At 39.9% G+C, this 23,625-nt stretch overlaps 1 protein-coding gene across 1 annotated transcript in view; it reads left to right on the plus strand.

The window, feature by feature from the left end:
• The window catches only part of ITIH2 (inter-alpha-trypsin inhibitor heavy chain 2), a 38,096-nt gene that overhangs the window by 3,412 nt on the left and 11,059 nt on the right, over positions 1-23,625 (plus strand). The window contains exons 3-15 of the mRNA XM_005885303.2: positions 90-122; positions 1,528-1,697; positions 5,613-5,717; positions 8,911-9,073; positions 10,830-10,937; positions 11,942-12,070; positions 13,951-14,067; positions 15,559-15,727; positions 16,403-16,528; positions 18,585-18,766; positions 19,659-19,844; positions 20,227-20,366; positions 22,205-22,374. Of these exons, the coding sequence (XP_005885365.1) occupies positions 90-122; positions 1,528-1,697; positions 5,613-5,717; positions 8,911-9,073; positions 10,830-10,937; positions 11,942-12,070; positions 13,951-14,067; positions 15,559-15,727; positions 16,403-16,528; positions 18,585-18,766; positions 19,659-19,844; positions 20,227-20,366; positions 22,205-22,374 (1,798 nt within the window). The remainder of the gene's footprint in view (positions 1-89; positions 123-1,527; positions 1,698-5,612; positions 5,718-8,910; positions 9,074-10,829; positions 10,938-11,941; positions 12,071-13,950; positions 14,068-15,558; positions 15,728-16,402; positions 16,529-18,584; positions 18,767-19,658; positions 19,845-20,226; positions 20,367-22,204; positions 22,375-23,625) is intronic.

Below are 23,625 nucleotides of genomic sequence, written 5' to 3' on the forward strand. Positions count from 1 at the left end.
TTTTTTTTTTAACTGAAGAAAGCAGTTTTTGCCCTCAAGGTAATAAGTAACACACTTTTGAAGAATGATTATCTAACTTCCTTTCACAGAGAAGTGTTTCTGGAGAATCTGGAGAAACCATGGTAAGTTTACTTTGATTTTGTTAAATATTGATAGCTGAATGATTTTTCTGTTACCTATTATCTAGAAATCATCACGGTTACCTCCTTTGTCTCCATCACCGAGAGCATTTACCTGACTTTCGAAATACCCTCTTGCCCAATTCTGTTTGGAAGTGTGTCTAAAACTCAGCATGAAAGAGAACCGTGTACAAGCAACCAGAGGAGGTGTTACCAAGAGTTGAAAATGCCCTTTCTCTTTATTTTCTTAAGTTTTGCCAACATAGATTTCATCCAAGCATATATATTTATTCCAGCTTAACAGTTTGATTTCAAATATGACATCTCACAGCTCTGGAGGTAAAAGAGGGTGGGAAAGGAACTCTTAAAAATGAAATGACTCGATTCCCTGAGATGTTCAAGGTCGTGTTTCCCGTGGCAAGAAAATGTCAAAAGGAAGTGGTTTGTGTTGGCTTCCTGCTCTGAACTGACAGAAATTGTGAAAAGCACAGGTTTAAGGAGTAGCAAGGACAAATAACAGCCTGGGTTCTGTCTTAGCTGGATGTTGAGTTGAAAGGTTTCATCTTGAATGAGAAAGTTTGAGGGATGACACCTAGTGTTGAAATAAGCAAATCCTTTTGAAGAAAAAAAGCAAAATCTAATGGGGCTACATTGCCATAGTCCTGAAGCAGCTTGCAATCCTCAGACACCTCCTAAAAACGATGTGTTTGTAATCCCTTGCCTTGAGCATGCTCATAAACTGTAGCCTTTTACACTGGGGCTGCCTTAATTGAGTAGAGAAGGACTGGCAAAGAGGGTCCAGAGTGCTGGACCAATAATTGCATCAAAATCATATTTTTCTTGTCCTTCTATTCATTTGTTACTCCCACCTATCAGTGTTCTCACCTATCAGTATCTTTCTTTGGGGAAGGAGAAGAAGACTGGGAGAAGATTAAATTGTAATACATAAAATCAAAGAAGGTAGACAGCAGTATGGAGACCATATGTGTCTTCCACCTCACCATAACCCTGGCTGCACCCCACTCTGGAGGTGCAGCCAGGGACCCCTTCCAACCCTGCAATGCTGTATCCTTTCTCTCACTATGGCCCTGCATTTGAAGTTATTGCTAGGATTTTTCCAATCCAATCTTGCTTCCCACAACCATTTTCTACTTGTGTTCTACCTTTAAAAATCATTATTAATAGACATATAAACCTGAAAGACATATCAAGATATCTCAAAATAAAGGCAGACTTCTGCCTGGGGGGTATTTCAAGTTAAGAGAATGCTTAATAATACCCACCTGAGATATACACTTAATAATGCCTTAGGCTTGTTCATAATAAGATATACTACTCTTAGCATCAAATACATAGTGAGGTTCTGTGTAATTATTTTCTGAGTATAGCTATGCTTTCTTGTCAACAGGAAGATGTTGATCAAGTGACTCTTTATAGCTACAAAGTCCAATCCACTATTACTTCTCGTATGGCCAACACCATGATTCAGACCAAAGTGGTGAACAACTCCCCACAGCCTCAGGATGTTGTGTTTGATGTTCAGATTCCCAAAGGAGCCTTCATTTCCAACTTCTCCATGTGAGTAACTCCTATGTGAGCAGAAATTGGATATGCTCTACTCACAGAATCATAGTTAGAATGGGCCTTAACGGTCAGCTGCTCCAGTGGTTCTCACTCTCAGAGCTTTGGACCCACTGGATGTCAAGGGTCATTGTGGAATGGGTTCTAATAATTTGTTTCTGTTAAAAATATCAGAATTTGTGAAGGATTTGATTTTCATTTCTAATAAATTAAAACAAAATTAAGCTATCTCTATAGTAACAACCTCTCACTTTATTTGCATTTTAATGTACTCTCTTGGGGGATGGGGGTGATAAATATAAGAAATTGCTCTGGCTTTCAGGAAACCATATATGAGTGTGTGCAGAGCAGTTCAGTGTCATCTGTCTTATGTTTCTCTATGGAAAAAAAATATGAGAACCATCGATTAAGTCCAATCATCAGTCCAGTGATTGAATTCCACTATTATACCCCTGAAAAGTAGATTATCCAGGCTTGATTTAAATATCTATATTATAAAAGGCCAGTGGCTGTAATGACCAAGCGACCGGTCACCAGGAGGTCCATGGAGCACCTCTCCGTCCCTCCCCTCAGCCCACGAGCTGCTCGTGGCAGTGGGGTGGGGCTCACAGCTCACGCAGCACAGCAGGGTGGGGCTCATGGTTCATGCAGTGAGGTGGGCCTCACAGCGTGCGGAGTGCGGAGGGGCTCACAGCTCGCACAGCGAGGCGCAGCTCATGGCGGTGAGCTACTAGCACATGGTGGGTCTGGGGTCCCGCGACCCGCCAGTGCAGCGGGTCTGGGTCTCGTGCAATTTCATGCGCTGGGCCTTGAGTCTCTTTAATAATAAACTTGCTACTTCCCAGGGCAATCCACTCTATAGTTGATATGTCTGTTAGAATTATTTCTTATACTTAATTGAAATCTGTTCTATTTTCTACCCAGTAACTCGAGTTCTACTACAATTTTTTATAAATTCTCTACAAAATACATAATGAAGAGTTCTAGAAGGAAATGACATACTGTCCGAGATTGGCTTCAGAATAATCAAGATGAAGAGGGTGGGGGTTCAGACAATTGAAATTAGCTGAAATATTGCTAATGGTGTAGTTCAGTGATGGATCCATTGAGTTGTTTATATTATTCTTTTTATTCTTTGTATGTTTGAAGATTTCCACAACAACAACAAAAATGTTTAACCACTGCAATACCTTTCAAACAGTGAAGGCCAGTTACTTTGTCCCACTTGGCAGCTTCATTTATCGAGGCTAAATGTTCCCTGTTCCTTCAAGTGACTGGGTGGCTTTCTATCCCTTGACCATTTGGGTGGCCATCCCCAGCATGTTCTCCACTTGGCCAATGTCCTTTTCCAGTTGCCTAGAAGAGAGACAATGCTCTCGCATACATTCTGGCTGTTTTTTTATTAAGACATTAGATTGAGTTACTTCTTGTCTGCTTTTGTCTTCTTTATACCAATAAAATCAATTATAACTGTGAATAATAAAATAAAGGATTCAAATACCATGCATGTTAAATTCTAAAAACTGTAGAGCCAATTAACTATATTTTCTAAACAAAGTATGTAGAAAAATGCATTATATGACTTTGAATAGGTATCCTTTGAATTGGCTTAGAAAATTATTTTTAAAACATTTTTAGTAAGCTTTTTCTAGAAAGCAAATATAGAATGAAAAGCTTTTATGTAGGAATATTATGTAATATTGTGTCTGAAAATTTATATTTAAAACTATTTTAATATATTTTTATTTTTAAACCACAAAACCAGAACTCATTCTAAGTTTATCTTCTTTCTATTTTTCTCTCCATTTTTCATATCTCATTTCATAGAAGATTTGAGGTGATGAAAGACAGAATTATGTATATACATTTATTTAGTCTCCCTCTACACAGGGCTGAATTTATAAGACCAGGGGAAATAGTTGCGTATATCACTACAATTTAATAGGAGTTGTGCAGACCTCCATATGCAAAATATTTCTTCTGCCTTTTCTATCAAGGTTCCAAATATTCTACCAATAGAAATGAGTTACTTTTGTCTTTAAAACTTTTTGGTCTTTGAACCTTAGAATGATTGATAGAAATAGTGCTAACCTGGCACATGGGGTGCAGTTCTAGCTCAGTCTCTGACCAACTGTGTGACCTTGAACAAGTCACTTGTCTCCTTGACTCTGATTTCTCTCATCTAAAGAGGCAAACACAGCCCTCACAGGTTTGGCTCAGTGAATAGAGCGTTGGCCTGCGGACTGAAGGGTCCCAAGTTTGATTTTCGATTCTGATCAAGGGCATGTACCTTGGTTGCGGGCACATCCCCAGTAGGAGGTTTGCAGGAGGCAGCTGATCCAATGTTTCTCTCTCATCAATGTTTCTAACTCTCTATCCCTCTCCCTTCCTCTCTGTAAAAAATCAATAAAATATATAAAAAATAAAAATAAAGAGGCAAACACAGAGGTGTGCCTCAACAAGCATGCTATTGGTGCTTGGGGTAGGACAATTTTTAGCAAAACTGCCCTTCACATTGCCGAATATCTAGCATTCTTGGTGCCCTCCTATCATGCCAGTAATACTTTCAGTGATCAGAACAACCAAAAACATTTTCACACATTTCTAAGTTCCCTCTTGGGGAGAGTTACTACCCATTTGTGTGCCATAAGCTCCCTTTCATTTCTAAAATTCTGTAATTCAACTGCTCAACCTATCATTTCTTGGTATGGATTATATAACAGCCAGCTAAAATTCAGGTAGATAGAGATGGAGATGTAAAGAGAGGATAGAGGTCCCCAGGGGAGATGTTAGAGGGGTAAACACAAACTTTGCAAAAGGGTTCATTCACCAGCACCTTTCTCCAGCTTTCTTTATTCTCTGCCACCCTTGCAGGAGAGCAAAATGCCCACAAGCTATGGCAGACCCTTAACTCATAGAAGATTGATCTTATGAACCAAATGTAAGCCAGATTAACTCGTGACTTATCAGTTACCTCTTCTAAGCACATTTGTGATTCAGAAGGGACACCCAAAGCAACCGAAGTGCGCATCAATAGACAAGTGGATAAAGAAAATGTACTACATATAAACCGTGGAATATTACTCAGCCATAAAAAAAGAATGAAATCTTACATTTTGCAATGACATGGATGAACCTAGAGAGTATTATGCTAAGTGAAATAAGACAGAGTAAAACAAATATGATTTTACTTACATGTGGAATCTAAAGAGCAACATAAATGAACAAACAAGATTGTAACAGACTCATAGATGTAGAGAGCAGACTGATGATTGCCAGAGGGGAGGGGATTTAGGAGGCTGGGCGAAAAAGGTGAAGGAATTGAGAAATACAAATTGGTAGTTATAAAAGAGTCATGGAATGTAAAGTACAGCAAAGGGAATACAGTCAATGATATAGTAATATCTATATATGGTGCCAGGTGGGTACTAGACTTATAGGAGGATCACTTCATAAATTATATAAATGTTTCATCACTAAAAATTATATAAATGATATAAATGTATACCTGAAACTATTATAAAATAATATTGAATGTCAACTATTAAAAAAAGTTTTAAAATTTTTTAAAAGGTTACCCAATAAGAACAATACCTTATCTGCAGGGTAAATTTTGAAAATAAGTAACATTTTTAACGCAAGCAACAGTAGTAAGGGAAAGCTTTTAGGATGATGGGAGACTACATTTCCCTCTTAAATCACACTGTCAGATGAAGAGACTCCTGTGTATGAAATATGTAAATGTCTCTCTTCTTTTTTTCCAGGTACAAAATGATCATTGCCCCCATTCAGTAAATCCACCTTGTTGGCATGTTTGCTTGTTTTTGTTGTTGTTGTTGTTTTTTTGTTAGTTTTTGCTATTTTTGTTTGCTTTATATTCAGACCAACTGGTGGCTTTCTGTCATTTTCTAGGAGTGTAGACGGCACTACATTCACTAGTTCCATTAAGGAGAAAACCGTGGGTAGAGCCCTCTACTCACAGGCAAGAGCAAAAGACAAAAGCACCGGATTGGTGAGGTAAGGCCCGCGCCCCCATCCCACTACTGTCCCCCCAGTCCCTTCTTCAAGAGCACACAGCCTTGTAGTCAGATGGTAGAGCTAGGTGCTCCAGTTTCTATTCCCTAAGGCCTCTCTGCAGCAAATGAGCTATCCTTACATAACTTGCAGTTGGATGTTCTGTAGCTAATGTTGATTTGCTAAGAGTATATAGAGGAAGCATGTCAAACTCAAAGGCTAACATGGGCCAAATAAACAAGGTTTAAGTTTATGTGGGCCGCAAAAAAACAAAAGTTTCAATTTTCATAGACACGTAGGTTTATTTCGATAGAGACATGCTGAATACAAAGAGCTGAAATAAATGAGTAATCATTAACACAAAATAGACCATTTTATTAAAAATTAATATATTTTTTCAACATTAACTTACCAGACACTGAATAACTGCACAAATTAATAAGTGTAATGCAAGTAAACCTAATTTTCTTGTTCTCCAAAAGCAAAATATTTCCTGTTGCACACACCAAACAAGTCAGTCCAAGACTAACGACGTGGCAATTGCCTGCTAACATATTTGCTGATAGTATTAGTGGAGAGAAATGGTGCGCCTGCTCGTAAGGCATGTAAGGCACATAAGGAAAATGAATGCAACAAGATTATAATAATCAGTCATTAGCAAACGTTGTAGTTTGTTATTAATAATTATGTATAACAGGATATTATAAAAATTAAGTTACGAAATTTTTATCAAAACGTTTCTTACCATTATATTGGCTGGGCCGCAAAAATATTTGTTGTGGATCTCATGCGGCCCATAGCCGTGAGTTTGACATGCCTGGTGTAGAGAAACTACAGAAGTACTGGTGATCCGGTGACAACACCTACCATGTAGAATTGACCCTTGAACAACACAATTTAAACTGCTTGGGTGCACTTACACCAGGATTTAAAAAAAAAAAAAAGATACAGCCTGCCCTTTCTTTGCATTCGCGGATTCAACCAACCTAGAGTAGAAACAATATTTTTGCATTCCCAACTGAGGATTCCCAAAAATACTGTTTTCCATGCGCAGTTGGTTGAATCTGTGGTTGCAAAACCCATGAATAGGAAGGGTTGACTGTAGAGTCAAAAGTCACATGCTGATTTTCTACTTCTAACCCCCTGCATTGTTCAAGGGTCAATTGTATTCAGAAATAAAGGTTTGGAATTTGTTTTAATTTTTTATTCTGCCTTATTTTTATGGAGTAAGGCTTTCACCCTCAAAAGGGGAGCCTCTCAAGCCAGAAACTTCAAAGGACTTTTCAACCAGTCACTTCTCACACTGCCTATCTAATCTGCCAGATCCTGCCATCCACTTTTCCTTCATCTCCTCCACCTCTTCTACATCCCCAAATTTACCTTTATTTAAAATTATTTTCATTTCATTCATTCCTTTATTCATTCAATGAAAGTTCATTGAGCTCTGTACCCAGTTCTGTCAAAGGCGACAACTCCACAGCAAACACTGCAGCTAGCGGAGGAGACAGCCAAGGAACCTATAGTATAGAGGTGGCTCTCATATATATAATATATATTATTTTAAGGGGCTATTACATATCCTATATAATAAAAGGCTAATATGCAAATTGTCAACTTAACCGGGAGTTCGACCAGGAGTTTGACCAGGGGGCGGGGCCAGCTGGCAAACCACCATGGCCCCTACCCGCAGCCAGCCTGGCCCAATTGGCCCCGATCAGGATGGGCTGGCCGGACCCCACCTGTGCACAAATTTGTGCACTGGGCTTCTAGTAATATATAATGGAGTAAGTGCTCATGTAGAGAGGGTAAAAAACCTTATGGGAGCTCAAGTGTACAGTTCTGTCTGGGAGTCCAGAAAAATCATCACAGAGGACCTGATGTTTGAACTGCGCACAATTAGATTGTAAAAATGTATCCAGATAGAGAAAGGAGAGAAGAAATCCCAAGCAGAGGAAACATCTCCAGTGTTGATCCAGGTTGATCGGGTTCTCTTATCTTTAGGATATCATTTTGCCATCTTTACCATCACTTTGACCACATCGTCCACTCATTTGTTATTATTCGCTCTGCAAATATTTATTAACAACAGAAATTCTCCTAGGTACTGCAGGTACAACAGACCATAGAGCTCACGTTCTAGTTCACTCCCCAGATAATAAAGCCTATGGTCACATGCTGATAGGCGTGCACCAGGCCATGCTCATCTTTTTCTTCAGCCACCTGGTATCCCATGCTGACTTCCCACCGTACTTCCCTGATCCCCAATGGGCTCATTATCACAATCTCACCTTGCTTAGTTAGTCAAGTTAACTTTTTAAAAATATTAATTATGTATCTTAATGCTCAAATTACCCTCATTTGACAATTTCTCTTTAAAACCATAAACATTTCAAGACCAATGATGGCATTGGGCTTGATATGTACATGACTAAGTAAGGCCTTATGCTAGAAATACATATTCAATTTGATGAAATAATAGATGTCTTCTTTTTGAAGACTTACAGAATTAAAGAATTTCTAAAATGAGACTACAGTGCAGCAGAGGAAATGGGTGCTCTCTTTGGAGTTATCTAAACTTCAGTGTGAGTCTCGGCCCTACAACTGACTACCTGTGTGGTCTTCAGCAGGTTACCAGTTCTCTATTAGCCTCATGTGTTATTGTCTGATAAATAAGGGTACTGATACCCATCTTGCAGAGCTGCTTTGCAAGCTATGATGACATGTGTCAAGCTTCTGGCACACAATAGGAATCAGTAACTGGGAGCTTTTTGCAAATGACCCTCAAATCTGTAAGAAGCTCTAGAACAGCGGTTCTCAACCTGTGGGTCACGACCCCTTTGGCGGTTGAACGACCCTTTCACAGGGGTCGCCTAAGACCATCCTGCATATCAGATATTTACATTATGATTCATAACAGTAGCAACATTACAGTTATAAAGTAGCAACGAAAATAATTTTATGGTTGGGTCACAACATGAGGAACTGTATTTAAAGAAAGTTGAGAACCACTGCTTTAGAAGAAAAGATCAGGTAAGAGAGGAGACTGAAAGTGTTAACGGAAATGAATTTATATGGAGGTTTTAATATACTATTAGTTTTCATGAACAATTGAGCCATTCAACTACCCTTGCCTAGATTCTGGGTCTTGCGCTTGGTCATGCATGTGATAACTTACATCAGGGGCTCTCACCTTCAGGAGCAGGGTTCTTGATATGGAGAACTTTAAAACGGAAGTGAACATCCGACCTGGAGCAAAGGTGCAGTTTGAACTTCATTATCAGGAAGTGAAGTGGAGGAAGCTGGGGTCCTATGAACACAGACTTCATCTGAATCCAGGACGACTGGCCAAACACTTGGAAGTAAGTGTGGATTTGCAGGGTGTGCAGTGACGTCATCCTCTTATGGTTCTATAGTTCGCCACCCTTTATGGTGTTTGATGCCACTCAACTCTGCAAGACAGTTTGCTGTACTGAAAAGGTTATGAGTTTGGAGTTCACCAGGCCACTTCCTTACTGATTTCAATGTCAGCTTGATTTCTTATTTGCTATGTCAGTTTCCTAGCACTGCTGTAACAAATTACCACAATCTGGGGGCTTAAAACCACAGAAATTTATTCTCTCACAGTTCTGGAGAACAGAGTCTGAAATCAAGCTGTTGGCAGGGCAGCACTCCCACGGGCTCTAGGAGAGAGTCTATTCTTTGCTTTTTCCCCCATGTCTGGCAGCTGCTGGCATTGTTTGACATCTGGCCTCATGACCACATCACTCCAATCATCACCTCCTCTGCATGTCCCAAATCTCACTCTGCCTTTTCTCTTATAAGAACAGTTGTCATTGGATTTAAGAACCATTGCATAGTACAGGATGATTTCATCTCAAGATTCTTGCTCCAGCTGGGTGCTCAGTGGTTAGAGTATCAGCCTGTGACTGAAGAGTGACAGGTTCACTTCCAGTCAAGAGCACATACCTCGGTTTCAGGCTCAATCCTTGGCCCCAGAGACAACCAGTTGATGGATCTTTGATGTTTCCCTCTCTGTGTCTCTCCCCCTTCCTTCCATCCTCTCAAAAAAAAAATCAATGGAAAAATATCCTTGAGAAGGATTAACAACAACAACAATAACAACAAAAGATTTTTAGCTGCATCTATTACCTTTTTCCAAATGAGATAACATCCACAAGTTCCAGGGACTTGATATAAACATATCTTTTGGGGGACTGTCATTCAACCCACTATACTGGCCTTCTGACATGGAACAAGTTATCCTGAGTGCCCATGTTTTCACATGTGAAAAGGGTACTATCGCATATTTTGTCATCAGGCTAAAGAACAGTATGACAATGTCGACTGAAAAGCGGGAGCTGACAGAAGCTATTGGAAGTCAAGAAGCAGTGAACAAAGCCTGAGGAACTCGGCCCTGGGTTTGAAGTGTGGCTCAGCCACTTACTAGCTAGGTCACTCTGAATCTCTTTTACTTCATTTGTAAAATGAGAAATAAAAAGTAAGAACAATAACAGATAATAATAACATTGGTGAGAGTTAAATGAGCTTATACATGTGAATTGCTCAGCAAAGCACTTAAAGTATACATAGAGAAATGGCAGCTATGACTATGGTTTTGCCAAGGATCACCAAGAGGGATTCTTCCCTACTATTATCTCTGCTCAAAACAAGAAGATAGAAAATGAATAAAAAATCCCAGGATGTAGGGGAAATTATCTATTACTGACAGATCTACAGAGTAAATGCAGAATCATTTAACAATGGCTTCCCTTTCATTTTTTTCTTGTCCTAACAACATGAATTCTCTTATAAATAGAATAGAATAGAATAGAATAGAATAGAATAACATAGAATAGAATGAATTAATCCCAGAGAAATGAAGCAATAGAAGGTGAGCACTCAGTTGCCTGAAGGGACTTCAGCCTCTATGGTAAAATGCATTATATCCCAGAGAATTTAAAGAACATGCAGAAGTGATCATGGGACTATGCCGGGTCATCTTTGGGAAAACTTGAAGAAGAGAAAACCAGCAGAGGACTTAGCAATTGCACTTCTAGCACAAAAAACCTTGAAAGATATTTTCATGCATTGAGTAATTTTCTTTGCCATCTCTAGGTAGATGTGTGGATTATTGAACCTCAGGGGTTGAAATTTCTTCATGTTCCTGACACATCCGATGGCCATTTCGATGGTGTGCCAGTCATATCTAAAAGAGACCAGAAGGTAATCACAAACACTGCATGTTTTAGAGAGTCCAAGTGGCCTCCAGACATGAGTTCTGCCCTCCTCATGCACCCTGGGGAATAGAAAAGTAGTCAGGTATTGAGCTGAGGTGTTGAGCAGTGATCCAGAGCAAAGTCTAGGGTCTTTCACAGGATGTTAAAAAAAACAACTTCCAATGGTTTCATTGCATTTTGACCAGTGACTTTCTTTTTGGAGTCTCATTTCCCCCAAGTCATCTTGACTGGTAACTAAAAGACAGCTTTCATATAACATATGGTGTATTTACATTAATCCCAGCAAGAGATATTCAGCTTAATGGCCAATAATAAACAACTATGGAGGAGTTTAATTCCTCTAAGAACCTTTCAGAACTAGAGCTGGTAGCTATTTCTTTCATGGGAGAATGGATGGATTCTTCGAATCTCTTCAAGAAGGCCAGAGGGGAAGGGGGCTGGGGTGGGGTGGAGCAGAAAGAGGTTAACCAAAGAACATATATGCATAGCCTATAAATGAAGACAATAGTGTGGTGAAGGCCTGGGGTGGAGTAGGGGCTGAGTGGAGGATGGGGAGAGGAGGAGAATGGGGGACATCTGCAATACTGTCAACAATTTTAAAAATTAATTACATTTTTAAAAAGGCCTGAAAATTAAGGATTACCATTGCATTACAGGTGTGCTGGCCCCTGCCATTTTCCCAAATGTGGGAAACCTGACTGCATAATTTGTGCTAATGGGGGACTGCGTTCGCACTCTCCCTAACCTAAAAAAAAAAAAAAAAAAAAAAAAAAAAAAAAAAACGGCCTGAAAACCTGGTCAACAGGCTGCCAGAGACTCCCCTCACATGCCTTGGCACTGTCCCTTCCATCAGTAACAGTACTACTGATGCTGCTGGGGTACAGAACGTCCATTGGGCCTCTTGTGGGCACAAGAAGATGCAGCTGTCAACCTCTGGCCTGCAGAGGGATGGGGACTGAGACCTGGCTCTGACATTACTGTTCTTTCTAGGCCCATGTGTCCTTCAAGCCCACAGTAGCACAACAAAGAAAATGCTCTAACTGCTCCGAGACTGCGGTGGACGGAGATCTGGTGGTGGTGTATGACGTGAACAGAGAGGAGAGTGCTGGGGAACTTGAGGTGAGTGAACACAGGCTCTAGGAGAGCCACCTCACTGAGGCCAAAAAAGAACCTCTTGCTGAGCAAACCCCCTGGCCTCTGGGTAGCTGCTAGCTGCCAAGGCAATGTCAGAGCTGCAGAGAAGGGACTAAAATCATATCTAAGCATTATCTCTTCACATCAAGAAACCTGAATAAAGGGTCACTGGGTCTCATGTCCTTGTCCCAGAAAGGTACTTTTAGGCCTCATATGAAGAATAATAGAAAATAACGAAATGGGAATTTTGCATAAACTTTCAAGGCTCTTTGCAACTAGACTATCAAAGAAAGCACGGAGTTCATGGGCTGGAAGGAAGGCACAACCAAAGCCTAGAGAAAGATCTGGGCCAGTGCTGAAGTCCAGGATCAATGAAAATTTTCCTTTTCCTTTTGTCATGTCTTAGATGTGTGTTTGTACTTCCCTTGTGCTAAAGTATAGCCCTTGGAGAACATCCAAAACTTGTGCTTCTCCAGGAACAGGGAGGTAGGAAGTATCCACAGCTACACACCCTGCAGGGGAACCTGTAAGATTCTGGAAGAAGCAACCAGAGGGCAGTAGAAAGAGAATGAGGGGAAGCAATCTTTACGACCTGCAGCCGAAGACTAAGAGGTAATCAGGCATCCAGCCAGAGTGGCCTCCCATTCACCTCAAGAACAATCCAAACTCCCTAGAGTGCCCATAAAGGTCCTTTCAGATCTGCCCTGCTGACTATCCACCCTAACTCCCTAGATCAGTGGTCGGCAAACCGCGGCTCGCGAGCTACATGCGGCTCTTTGGCCTCTTGAGTGTGGCTCTTTCACAAAATACCACGTGCGGGCGCACACATACAGTGCGAAGTTGACTTAAAACTTTAAGTAAAGTTTATTAAGTTAATTTTAGGGAACGTTGTGGAGTGAAAGAAGATATAGTGTCGAGGATTGAGAAAGGTATGTTGAGATGGTTTGGACATATAGAGAGGATGAACGAAAGGAGATAGATGAAACAAGTATACAAGACGAGTGTGGATGGGAGAGTTGGAAGGGGTCGACCTCAGAGAACGTACCTCAATCAGATTGAGGATGTTTTTAGCAAAGGCCAGCTTAGGAGTACCCCAATTAAGTTAATAACAATGTACCTACCTATATAGTTTAAGTTTAAAAAATTTGGCTCTCAAAAGAAATTTCAATCGTTGTACTGTTGATATTTGGCTCTGTTGACTAATGAGTTTTCAGACCACTGCCCTAGATGCTTGAATTCTGTGGTCTCATTTTGCTGAACCATTTACAGAGCCCAAAGGTGCCTATTCACTCAGAGTCACTGCACTGTCTGGAACTCTCTACTACACCCCTATGCTGGCAGGCTAACTCCAAACTCACACTCAAGTCCAGTGTAGATGCCATGTCCTTGGGAAAGACCCCCCTTTCTGAATTAGATGCTTCTCTACTGGGCATTCTTGGAACCTTCATTTTCCTGATGGTAGCACTTAATACCCTGAGCTGAAAAGTGCCTCTTCACTTGTCTGGTTCCTCCACTGGCCTGTGAGCTCAGGAGGAGGGTGGCTCTGTCATTCCCTGTTGGCTAGCAGGGTGCCTGGAGCAGAGGCTATCAACAAAGACTGGGTGGAGTGGAGGGGAGTAGAGAGGAGAGAGAAGTGAAACATCCTGGGGAGGTAACCTGCTAAGAGGGCTTGGGCCTTCACAGGAAAGGAAGGCAGGAACAAGAAGAAGGGAGAGACGGATGGACACCAAGCTGCCACCTCTGTTCTCTTCTGTACAACTGTCATGCGTTCTGCTCACCATGACTCACCTCTCCTCTCGTCCCCAGATCCCCATCCTCCTATATTCCAAACATTGGTAATGGTTTAGTAATGTTCTGTTTTTCAGGTATTTAATGGATATTTTGTCCACTTTTTTGCTCCTGAAAACATGGACCCAATTCCCAAAAACATCCTCTTTGTCATTGATGTAAGCGGCTCAATGTGGGGAGTAAAAATGAAACAAGTAAGTACCCCTTGTTGGCTTGGTACCTAGATTCCCTACCTTCTTTGGACCCCCCACCCCGACCCCTCAACAACGCAATCATCCAATGTACCTTACCCCCAGGGCTTGTCTTAGATGGCTTGGGCTGCCATAACGAAGTGCCACAGACTGGATGGCTTGTGAATAACAGAAATTTATCTCGGAACTCACCTTTTTGAAATATTTTATCTCAGTATAACCTCTTCTCCCTGATAACACTTCTGCTTCATAGTCTTCTGGTTCCTCTGCATAACATTTTACTTTAATATCTTGCCATTGTTCATGAATTACTTTGAAATCATTCTGTACTTATCTTCTCTAATTACACTGTCATGCTTTGAGGGAAGCCACCTGTCTCATGTCTTCCTGTTTGGAGCTCAACATAGGCTTATTTAGCATTAAATGGGGTAGATGTAATTCTAAAGAACAAACAAAGAAGTTTCTTATTTTACTCATCAATCCATTCATCTAACCAAGTTGAACAACTTACTGTCTATTCATTAATTAATTCATTCATTCAATAACCATTTCTGACCATCCAAGTGTTCACTACTCTTCTGGCATCCAAAAGAAGGGAAATTCATGCCCCGCCCCACCTCCCTTGCTCATACTCCAACACCAGGTTTCTCATCAATGGCATTATTGACACTTTGGATTGGATAATTCTTTGCTGGTATGGCCACCCTGTACATTGCAGGATGTTTAGCATCCAGGGCCTCTGCCCACTAATTGCCAGTAGCACCAACCCCTCAGCTATGACAATCAACATGTCTTCAGACATTGCCAAGTGTCCCCTGGTGGGGAAATTCCCCTCAGTTGAGAACTACTGCCCTAACATAGCAGTTTATTCATTGCTTCCTTCCTTCCTCCATTCATTTAAGAAATATTAATTAAGCATCCAATACATAGCAGGCACTTAGTTCACCAGTAACAGAATCAACCAAAAACATTTTTAAGAAATCATCCCTACCCTCCTGGAGCTTACAGAACTTACATTCTGGAGGAAGGGGGGGTAGAGAATAAGCAATAAACATAATAAGTACATTTAAAAGTATTTTCAATGGTGTTGTTGTGGGGGAAAAAAGTTTCTTTTAAAAAAAAGAGTGTATTAGGAATCAGAAGTGTCATTTGCAGGGAGGTTTTGATGGTTTGAAGAGAAAGATGAGAAGCAGTAGTTTAAGAGAGTGGGTGAGTCGGTGGGCTTGTGAAATACATTTGATTTTCAGGCACCACTACGGCGGAACCTGAAGTTTGTGATTCTTCGAAACAAAATAAGTCAGTAAAAGTTTAAGTCTCAAAATGCAGATGACCCACGCTCAGCATAAGTGTTGAGGTGGATGTAAGAGGCTTTCTATAAGAATTATAGCTTGCGTCAGTACTTGAAAGATGACTAGGATGGATTCTTGGTCTTCCCTCTCTTCTCAGGCTCAGAGCTTATTTAATGTGACCCTTCTCCTCTCTCTCTTGAAATAGACAGTGGAAGCAATGAAAACCATATTGGATGACCTGAGAACTGATGACCAATTCTCTGTGGTTGATTTCAACCACAATGTGCGAACCTGGAGAAATGATTTAGTCTCAGCTACTACGACACAAGTTGCAGATGCCAAGAAGTATATTGAGAAAATCCAGCCTAATGGAGGTAAGTGGGTTTAGCCTGAAGCCCAGTGAGAAACATCTATAGGATTTGAATCTTGACTCACTGAAGAAATATTATTTCCTACTAGTGTTCTTTGCCCCATCTGCAATGGTCTGTCTTAAATAATACATTTATTATTAAAAATGGTCTGTCTTAAATAATACATTTGCAATGGTCTGTCTTAAATAATACATTTATTATTAAATGATGAATACTAAGTTCATTGCAAAAGTACAATACATAACTCATCCCACACAAGCTTTTAATTATTTTAACCTTCCTCAGAAAAGAGTGTCAGTAAATGACATTTGCCTTCTCATTACTTGCAAAGCGTAAAATGTAACTGGCTTCGGAGGAGTGTTCAAGTCTACCAACAAGGCTGGGTTAGGTACCTTCAATTTTATGTTTAACAAAATGACAGAATGCTTTGAAAGGACCAACTCATCTCTAAGGAAGTAGTTTACACTACAAAGGGAATAATTTACCCCACAGGGGTGCCTTTACCGGCCTGGGCAAAATTGGTGTCACTTGGAAAACAATCAAATGATTTGGGTACGGAATAAATTATTCTTGAGTAGTTACCAGACAAATGAACCTGAACCCAAGATGTGATTGTTTCTGTGCAAAGAAAGAGTATATAACAGAACATTGTTATATTACTTTATATAACTTTATCAGGCACAAATATCAACGAGGCGCTCCTGCGGGCCATCTTTATTTTGAATGAAGCCAATAACATGGGACTGCTGGACCCCAACTCAGTCTCTCTGATCATTTTGGTTTCTGACGGCGATCCAACAGTAGGCAAGTAGCACTTCAGTTTTCTAGTACAAATATTTCTGCTGCCATTTCTTGGGAATGTGATTCATTTACAGCAGGAAATCTAATTGCATTTAGATATTAAACTGACTTTTTAAATGATTTTAAACGTGTGCTTCTATGAAAAAAGACTTCTTTTGACCCTGAAACACTCATCCTGTTTAGACCAGTGCCTGGACATTTTTCAGTGATGTCCTTGAATGCCTCGGTGTCACCTGTGTAATGTGGGGAAACTTTAATTTTTATTGTAATTGTGTGCTATGACGATTGCTAATACAGTACATACTAGTGAAATGCATTTATTTCCTCAACTTAAGGTATGGGAGATGGTGAATGGGCATATGTGTGGTGAGGATTGATCCAGGTCTCCAATTGTACCTCTGGAGTCCTCAGTGATGTATTTTTATTGTTCTCCACACTTCCCCCAGCCCCTCACTGCAACCAGAGAAATTACTTCTGTCCAGTACATCCTGTATATTGACCATTTTTCTTATTCACAAAATAGCTCAACATCTCCCTGCTTCTATCATGTATTATTATTTGTTTTGTCTCCTTACACTAACAAATATAAGGAAGAGTGAATGCTTAATTGTGTTTCTGTCTGTTATGTGGACAAGGACTGTATCTAACCTGTTCCTGACAGCTCAGTGGGAGGAAAACTGGTGACATGATCATGATGATGGCATCCTGAGCTTTAGAAAGACAAAGAGCAACCGTTTTATTAATGGTGAAACTAGAATGGCAGTTGTTATGTATTTGTTGCAGATTCATTGTTTTTTTCTCCACCTTGGATCAGATTACTTGAAAAATGAACTTTAGAATAAAATCAGAAGGAAGAAAAGGCAATAAAGTAAAAAATTAAGTCAGTTTCTCACTCCTGTCTCTCAACCTTCCAGTTCCTGTCCCCAGAGGCAGCCACTCATTACCAATTTCTTGTGCTATGTATCTTTCCAGAGATATCCTATGCATGTCTGCCTACTACATATACATACATATACACATATATTTGAATACATGCACACATATATACGTACACACATGCATGCATATATACAAATACATCCTACATATATCAATTATTATTGTTTTCCCCTTTAAAATGTTTCTTTAAGATTATTCAAAATAAATATATAGTTGCCTGGTTCTTTTTAATAACTATATAGTATTTCACAATTTGAATATACCACCATTTTTTAAAAGTTTATTTTTATTGATTTTGAAAGAGAGAGGAAGAGAGCAGGACAGGGAGATAGAAACATTGATTGGCTGCCTCCTGCATGCCTCCTACTGGAGATCGAGCCCACAACCTGGGCATGTGCCCTGACCGGGAATCAAACCAGTGACCTCTTGGTTCATGGGTTGACACTCAACCACTGAGCCACACAGCCTAGGCGAATGTACTATAATTTAACTAATCTCCCTATTGTTGTACATTTGTTTCTAATATGTGGCTATTTCCAATTATGTTACTACTAGACGCCTGGTGCATGAAATTAGTGCATTGGGGGGGGTCCCTCAGGCCGGCCTGCACCCTCTCGCAGTCTGGGAGCCCTCAGGGGATGTCCGAGTGGGCCTAAGCTGGCAGTCAGACATCCTTAGCGCTGCCCTGGAGGTGGGAGAGGCTTCTTGAATTTTTGACAACTTTAGTTCACCTAAACAGAAAGAAAAGAAATGTGCTCACCAGCCGTGAGCCTGGCTCAGGGCTTCTGGCTGAGCAGTGCTCCCCCTGTGGGAGTGCACTGACCACCAGGGGGCAGCTCCTGCATTGAGTGTCTTCCCCCTGGTGGTCAGTGCACATCATAGCGACCGGTTGTTCTGCTGTTCAGTCAATTTGCATATTAGCCTTTTATTATAGAGGATGTACCATTGCCCATACTTCATTTCAACATGTATGAACACATCTGTAAGAAAAATTCCTAGTAATTGAGTCACTGGATCAAAGAGTGAGTTTTTAATTTTGACAAATTTTGTTAAACTGCTCTCCATGGATTTTCCAAAAACTGGATAACATTGCCTCCTCATTTCTTTTCTTTCTGTTTAGGTGAACTAAAGTTGTCAAAAATTCAGAAAAATGTAAAGCAGAACATACGAGACAACATATCCTTGTTCAGTTTGGGGATAGGGTTTGATGTTGATTATGATTTTCTGAAGAGACTATCCAATGACAACCGAGGAATTGCTCAAAGGATTTATGGAAACCAGGACACATCTTTACAGCTCAAGGTAACATTTTTTTTCTGTTCCTTTCTTTTCTCTTCACTCAAAAATAATTCAGTTAGCAATATCTGATACCTAAAAGAAGATGGCCAAATTTAAGTGAAAATTGTCATCATTTCAGCTATACTTGGTTGCAAGAAAAAGAAAGTGTTCATGCCTTTCTCAGGCACTCCATTCTACTTGTACACCTGCATTAACAGTGGGATGAGAGGCAGTAATGCGATGGTCACTTCCCTACTTTTTGAAAAAGTTTTCCGAGGCACCAGCAGAGCTTCTTATGGCTTTACAGTCCCTCCAAGCAGTTCGTCCTTTTTATCAGCTTGACCATGTCTTTCCTTTAAAGTACCTTGGCATCTTAGATATCAACTTTTTATAATGTAACACAGATCAAGCTGCAGCCTATAAGTTTCCTTAAATATAAAGAATATGAATTACTTGTTTACTTTGACTAAATGGACAAGAAAAAGATGTAGGAGAACATATTTTACCCCCCTCTCTGTCAGTACCAGTTATCATCTATCAATGATGGGCACAGAATTTAAAATTGGTAACAGATAGGGATAAGTTCTAATTTGGGGAATATCAACCTAGCTGGCTTTTCTGATTCTGAGTGTTCGTTAGCTATTCATGCTGGTCATGATAAAAAAAAAATGCTGGGCTCTTATTAAGTCAATTGTAATATTCTTAGCAGTCTCTTTATCTTCTCTATGTCTCAGTTCGTCTGGTAATTATGAGAATTTTTCTTGTCCCATAGTTTTCCACAGAGATCCTGTGAGAATAAGAGATATCTGTTAAGCATTTGAAGAATTTCAGAGAAAAATGCTTTAGACCTATAAAGTGGCATGAAAAGAATGATTTCTCTCTCTCTCTCTCTCTTTTTTTTTTTAATGAATTATAGAAATTCTACAACCAGGTCTCTACTCCATTGCTCCGGAATGTTCAGTTCAACTATCCCCACACGTCAGTCACGGACGTCACTCAAAACAGTTTCCATAACTATTTTGGAGGCTCAGAGATTGTGGTGGCAGGAAAATTTGACCCTGCAAAATCAGAGCAATTACAGAGCATTATCACGGCAACTTCGGTACTTCAGCTTATCTGCTTATTCTAAAAATACTAACTGGTCCCCTGGATACAATCCATCTTGTGTATTAATAGGCTAACACTGCCTCCCAAGAACCATGTATGTAGAATGAAAGCAATAGTGAAAGGAAAGACATGAGATTATCTATGCCATCTTCCCAACTATTGTGTGAATTCTTACCTTTTTCACCCCAGACCAATTGGAAACTCCGGAAGTACGTACTTAATTTCCTCCTTTTGTATCCTTTTTAATTATTTTACATTTCCCATAGAGTTGTAGAGTACCCTGGTTCAATCACAGTAGGTAGGTATGAAACACTGTGAATTGATTAACTATAATTCTGCTCCCCTGGTGTCTTTGAACTGAACCTTGCATTGTCCAGGCCAACACAGAGTTAGTCTTGGAGACTCTGGCCCAAATGGATGAGTTGGAGGATTTTCTATCAAAAGACAAGCATGCAGATCCTGATTTCACCAGGAAATTGTGGGCCTATCTGACCATCAACCAACTCCTAGCTGAGCGGTAAGAAGTACATACACCACAGGGATTTGCAAAACTGGATGATTTGCCTTGAGATTTGGAGGTAATACACAAAAAGATTAGAACCAAGAAATGCAGCAAATTAGTGCAGGGTTTAGATGATTAATTTCCACAGGTTCCAAGCACTTCAACTAAAGCTGAGTCACCCTTATTTTCTTTTGTTTTGAGGTTTAGCATGCATAGAGTAAAGTGCGTAAAGTGCATTGACCTTAAGTGAACAGTTTAATGAATTTTTATATTCATTATCCATGTAATCAGCACCCAGTTCTGGGAATAGACTTTTTTCATCTCTGAAGTTTCCCTTATTCTTCTTCCAACTCAACCCCCACCACCACTTCCAGCAGAAATCACTGTTCAGCCCTGGCCAAGTGATTCAGTTAGTTGGAGTGTCATCATCCTGTATAAAAAGTTGCAGCTTCATTTCCCAGTCAGGAAACATACCTAGGTTGTGGGTTCAATCCCCAGTTGGGGCATATAGGAGGCCACTAATCAATGTTTCTCTCTCACATTTCTATCTACCTATCATCTATCTATCTATCATCTATCATCTCTTCTCTCTCTCTAAAATCAATAAGCATATCCTTGGGTGAGGATTTAAAGAAAAAAAGAAATTACTGTCCAGATTGTGTCACCATCAATTACTTTTGTCTGTGACTGAATGGGTTATTGTCCAAAGAGAAATCAACAATTATGTGATTACTAGAGGCCCGGTGTATGAATTCGTGCACAGGTGGGGGCCCTCAGCCTGGCCAGCAATGGGGGATTGGTGGGAGCTCACTAACCACCAGGGGGCAGCTCCTGCATTCAGCGTCTGCCCCCTGGTGGTCAGTGCATGTCATAGCGACCAGTTGGTTGACCAGTCATAACAGTCACTTAGGCTTTTATATATATAGATGATCTCACATATGGAAGGGCTCCCTAATAGTCATCTGTTTCATCCCTGGCTTCTCTGCTGACCTGCACTGAAACTCTCCAATATAGAAACTATATTTCTATGGGTGGTTCTTTGACCACCTGCTTCAGAGTTACATACAGGTATTGGCTAAAATTATCATTTAAATTATGATAGACCACTCCACCTGCTCTATCAGATTCTCAGGGAAATGGAACAGATCATCTGAACTGGGTTGGAGAAAATGAATATAACTAACTACTCACAGAGAAAATCCATGATGTCAATAAGATTATAAAACAGACACATGGCTGTAAGCTGTGGCTTTGAAGTGAGCAAGAAATATTTCTGTCCCTTTACAGAAGCACACTGGATGGATTTAAAGGTAGCTAGTAAATTGCTGCAAAAGTTAAATATTGATTTTCAAAAAACAATCCCTGTAAAACAGACCAGTGCTTGCTGGAGGGTGGGTGGGAATGAATAGGTAAAGCACAGAGATTTTTAGGGCAGTGAAGCTACTCTGTATGATCCTATCATGTTGGATACATGTCATGCATTGTCCAAATCCATAGAAGGTGTAACTCAAGAATAAACCCTAATGTCAACTGTGGACCTGCGTGATAATGATGTGTCAATGTAGGTTTATTGATTATAACAGATGTGCTTATGTTGGGGATGTTAATAATGGTGGTAAATCTCTGTAATTTCCACTCAGTTTTGCTGTGAACCTAAAATTGCTCTTTAAAAAATCATGTCTATTAAAAAAAAGTCCTTAGGACTGCATGAGTAGATAAAACACTAAGTTAGTTCTCTTTTTCCTTGTGGTCCCCAGGGTCCTGGTTGGACACTGGAAGTGATGGAGTTGTGGGAGTTTACCTCAGCCTTAAATAAAGTGACGCTCTATAATATCTCTATTTCTTGAATACAGAAGCCTGGCTCCTACTGCTGCTGTCAAAAGGAAAATTACAAAAACAATCCTGCAGATGTCACTGGAACATCACATAGTGACTCCACTCACTGCCATGGTGATTGAGAGTGAAGGTGGGAATGAGCGCATGCTGGCCGACGCCCCTCCACAAGACCATTCTTGCTGCTCAGGTCAGTGTTTCAGTCTGGTGGGGAAACACTAAGGGTCAGCTTCCATAGGCTTAATAAAGGTCCTCGGACCTCTGCCCCTCTCCCACTCCCACTCCACCTCTAGCTCCCAGGCTTATGTTGTATCTCCTGCCTCCTCCCCCTGCTGAGCTCCTCCTGCCAATTTACTTTAAGGATAATTTATTCCCTTGATCTTCAAACATTTGTGCTCACATGTTTTCCAAAGGAATTTTAAAAACTTATGTACCCCTTCATAAGTTTTAAAAAATCAACATTAAAATTTATTTCACCTTATTTAAGTACCTGCAATGAATTCAATGCCTGGCATATTGTAAAGGTTGAACTTTTATAATGAAATTGTGGTATAACTCTTTTAAGTGTAGCCAATGAAATTGAATACCTGGTTTGAGACTTACCATCATCCACAAAAAAATACGTGAACAAATTCTATTTTCATTATTATAAATTTTATAGTGTTCTTTTTTTCTAGTCAAACTTATATTTCCATTCCACTTCTCTGGCAGAATCATATCCTAACATATTTTTATGCTTTATAGTCTTTTGTTGATAATCTTTTTCCTATGCAAGGGAAATATGTATACGAATTTAAATCTTTTCAATTTCTTGTGACCATAAGATTCTGAGTGTTCAAAGTTTTCCTCTGGATTGAATTTTATGAAAATTACTATGAGTAGACAATTTGTCAAAATAATATACTTTAAGTTTTTATATACATAGAATGTCCTATTTTCTTGAAAATCATCTTTTAATGTGGCTGACTGTATTTTTCATGTATATATGGTAAATGTTATTCATTAGTAGATTGAAAAGAGACAAGATTCAGCATCAACTCTACTTTTAAAAAAATTTATTGGGGTGATATTGGTCAACATGATCATATAGATTTCAGGTGTAGGTTTCTATGTTACAAGATCTGTATATTGCATGTGTGTAACTCTACTTTTTAAAAAAAAGTGTTCTATGGGTGTAAGTCCTGATAAACATTATAAATTTTGATAAGTAGGTAGAAATAGAAAGCACTTGGTTATGGCAACGTCATTCATTTACCTGAACTTCTTTGAAATTACATGACAAAACTCACATATGGATCTATATTGAAATATTATTTTTTAACTTATTTTTATTGTCCACAGTATTACAGATGTCCCCCATTTGCCCCCCTCCCCCAGCCCCTATCCCACCTCAGGCCTTCACTATTCATTACCTGTGTCCATGGGCTAATTCTTTGGTTAA

This window comes from Myotis brandtii, unplaced genomic scaffold (assembly GCF_000412655.1).
Source record: "Myotis brandtii unplaced genomic scaffold, ASM41265v1 scaffold9, whole genome shotgun sequence".
Classification (NCBI taxonomy): domain Eukaryota; kingdom Metazoa; phylum Chordata; class Mammalia; order Chiroptera; family Vespertilionidae; genus Myotis; species Myotis brandtii.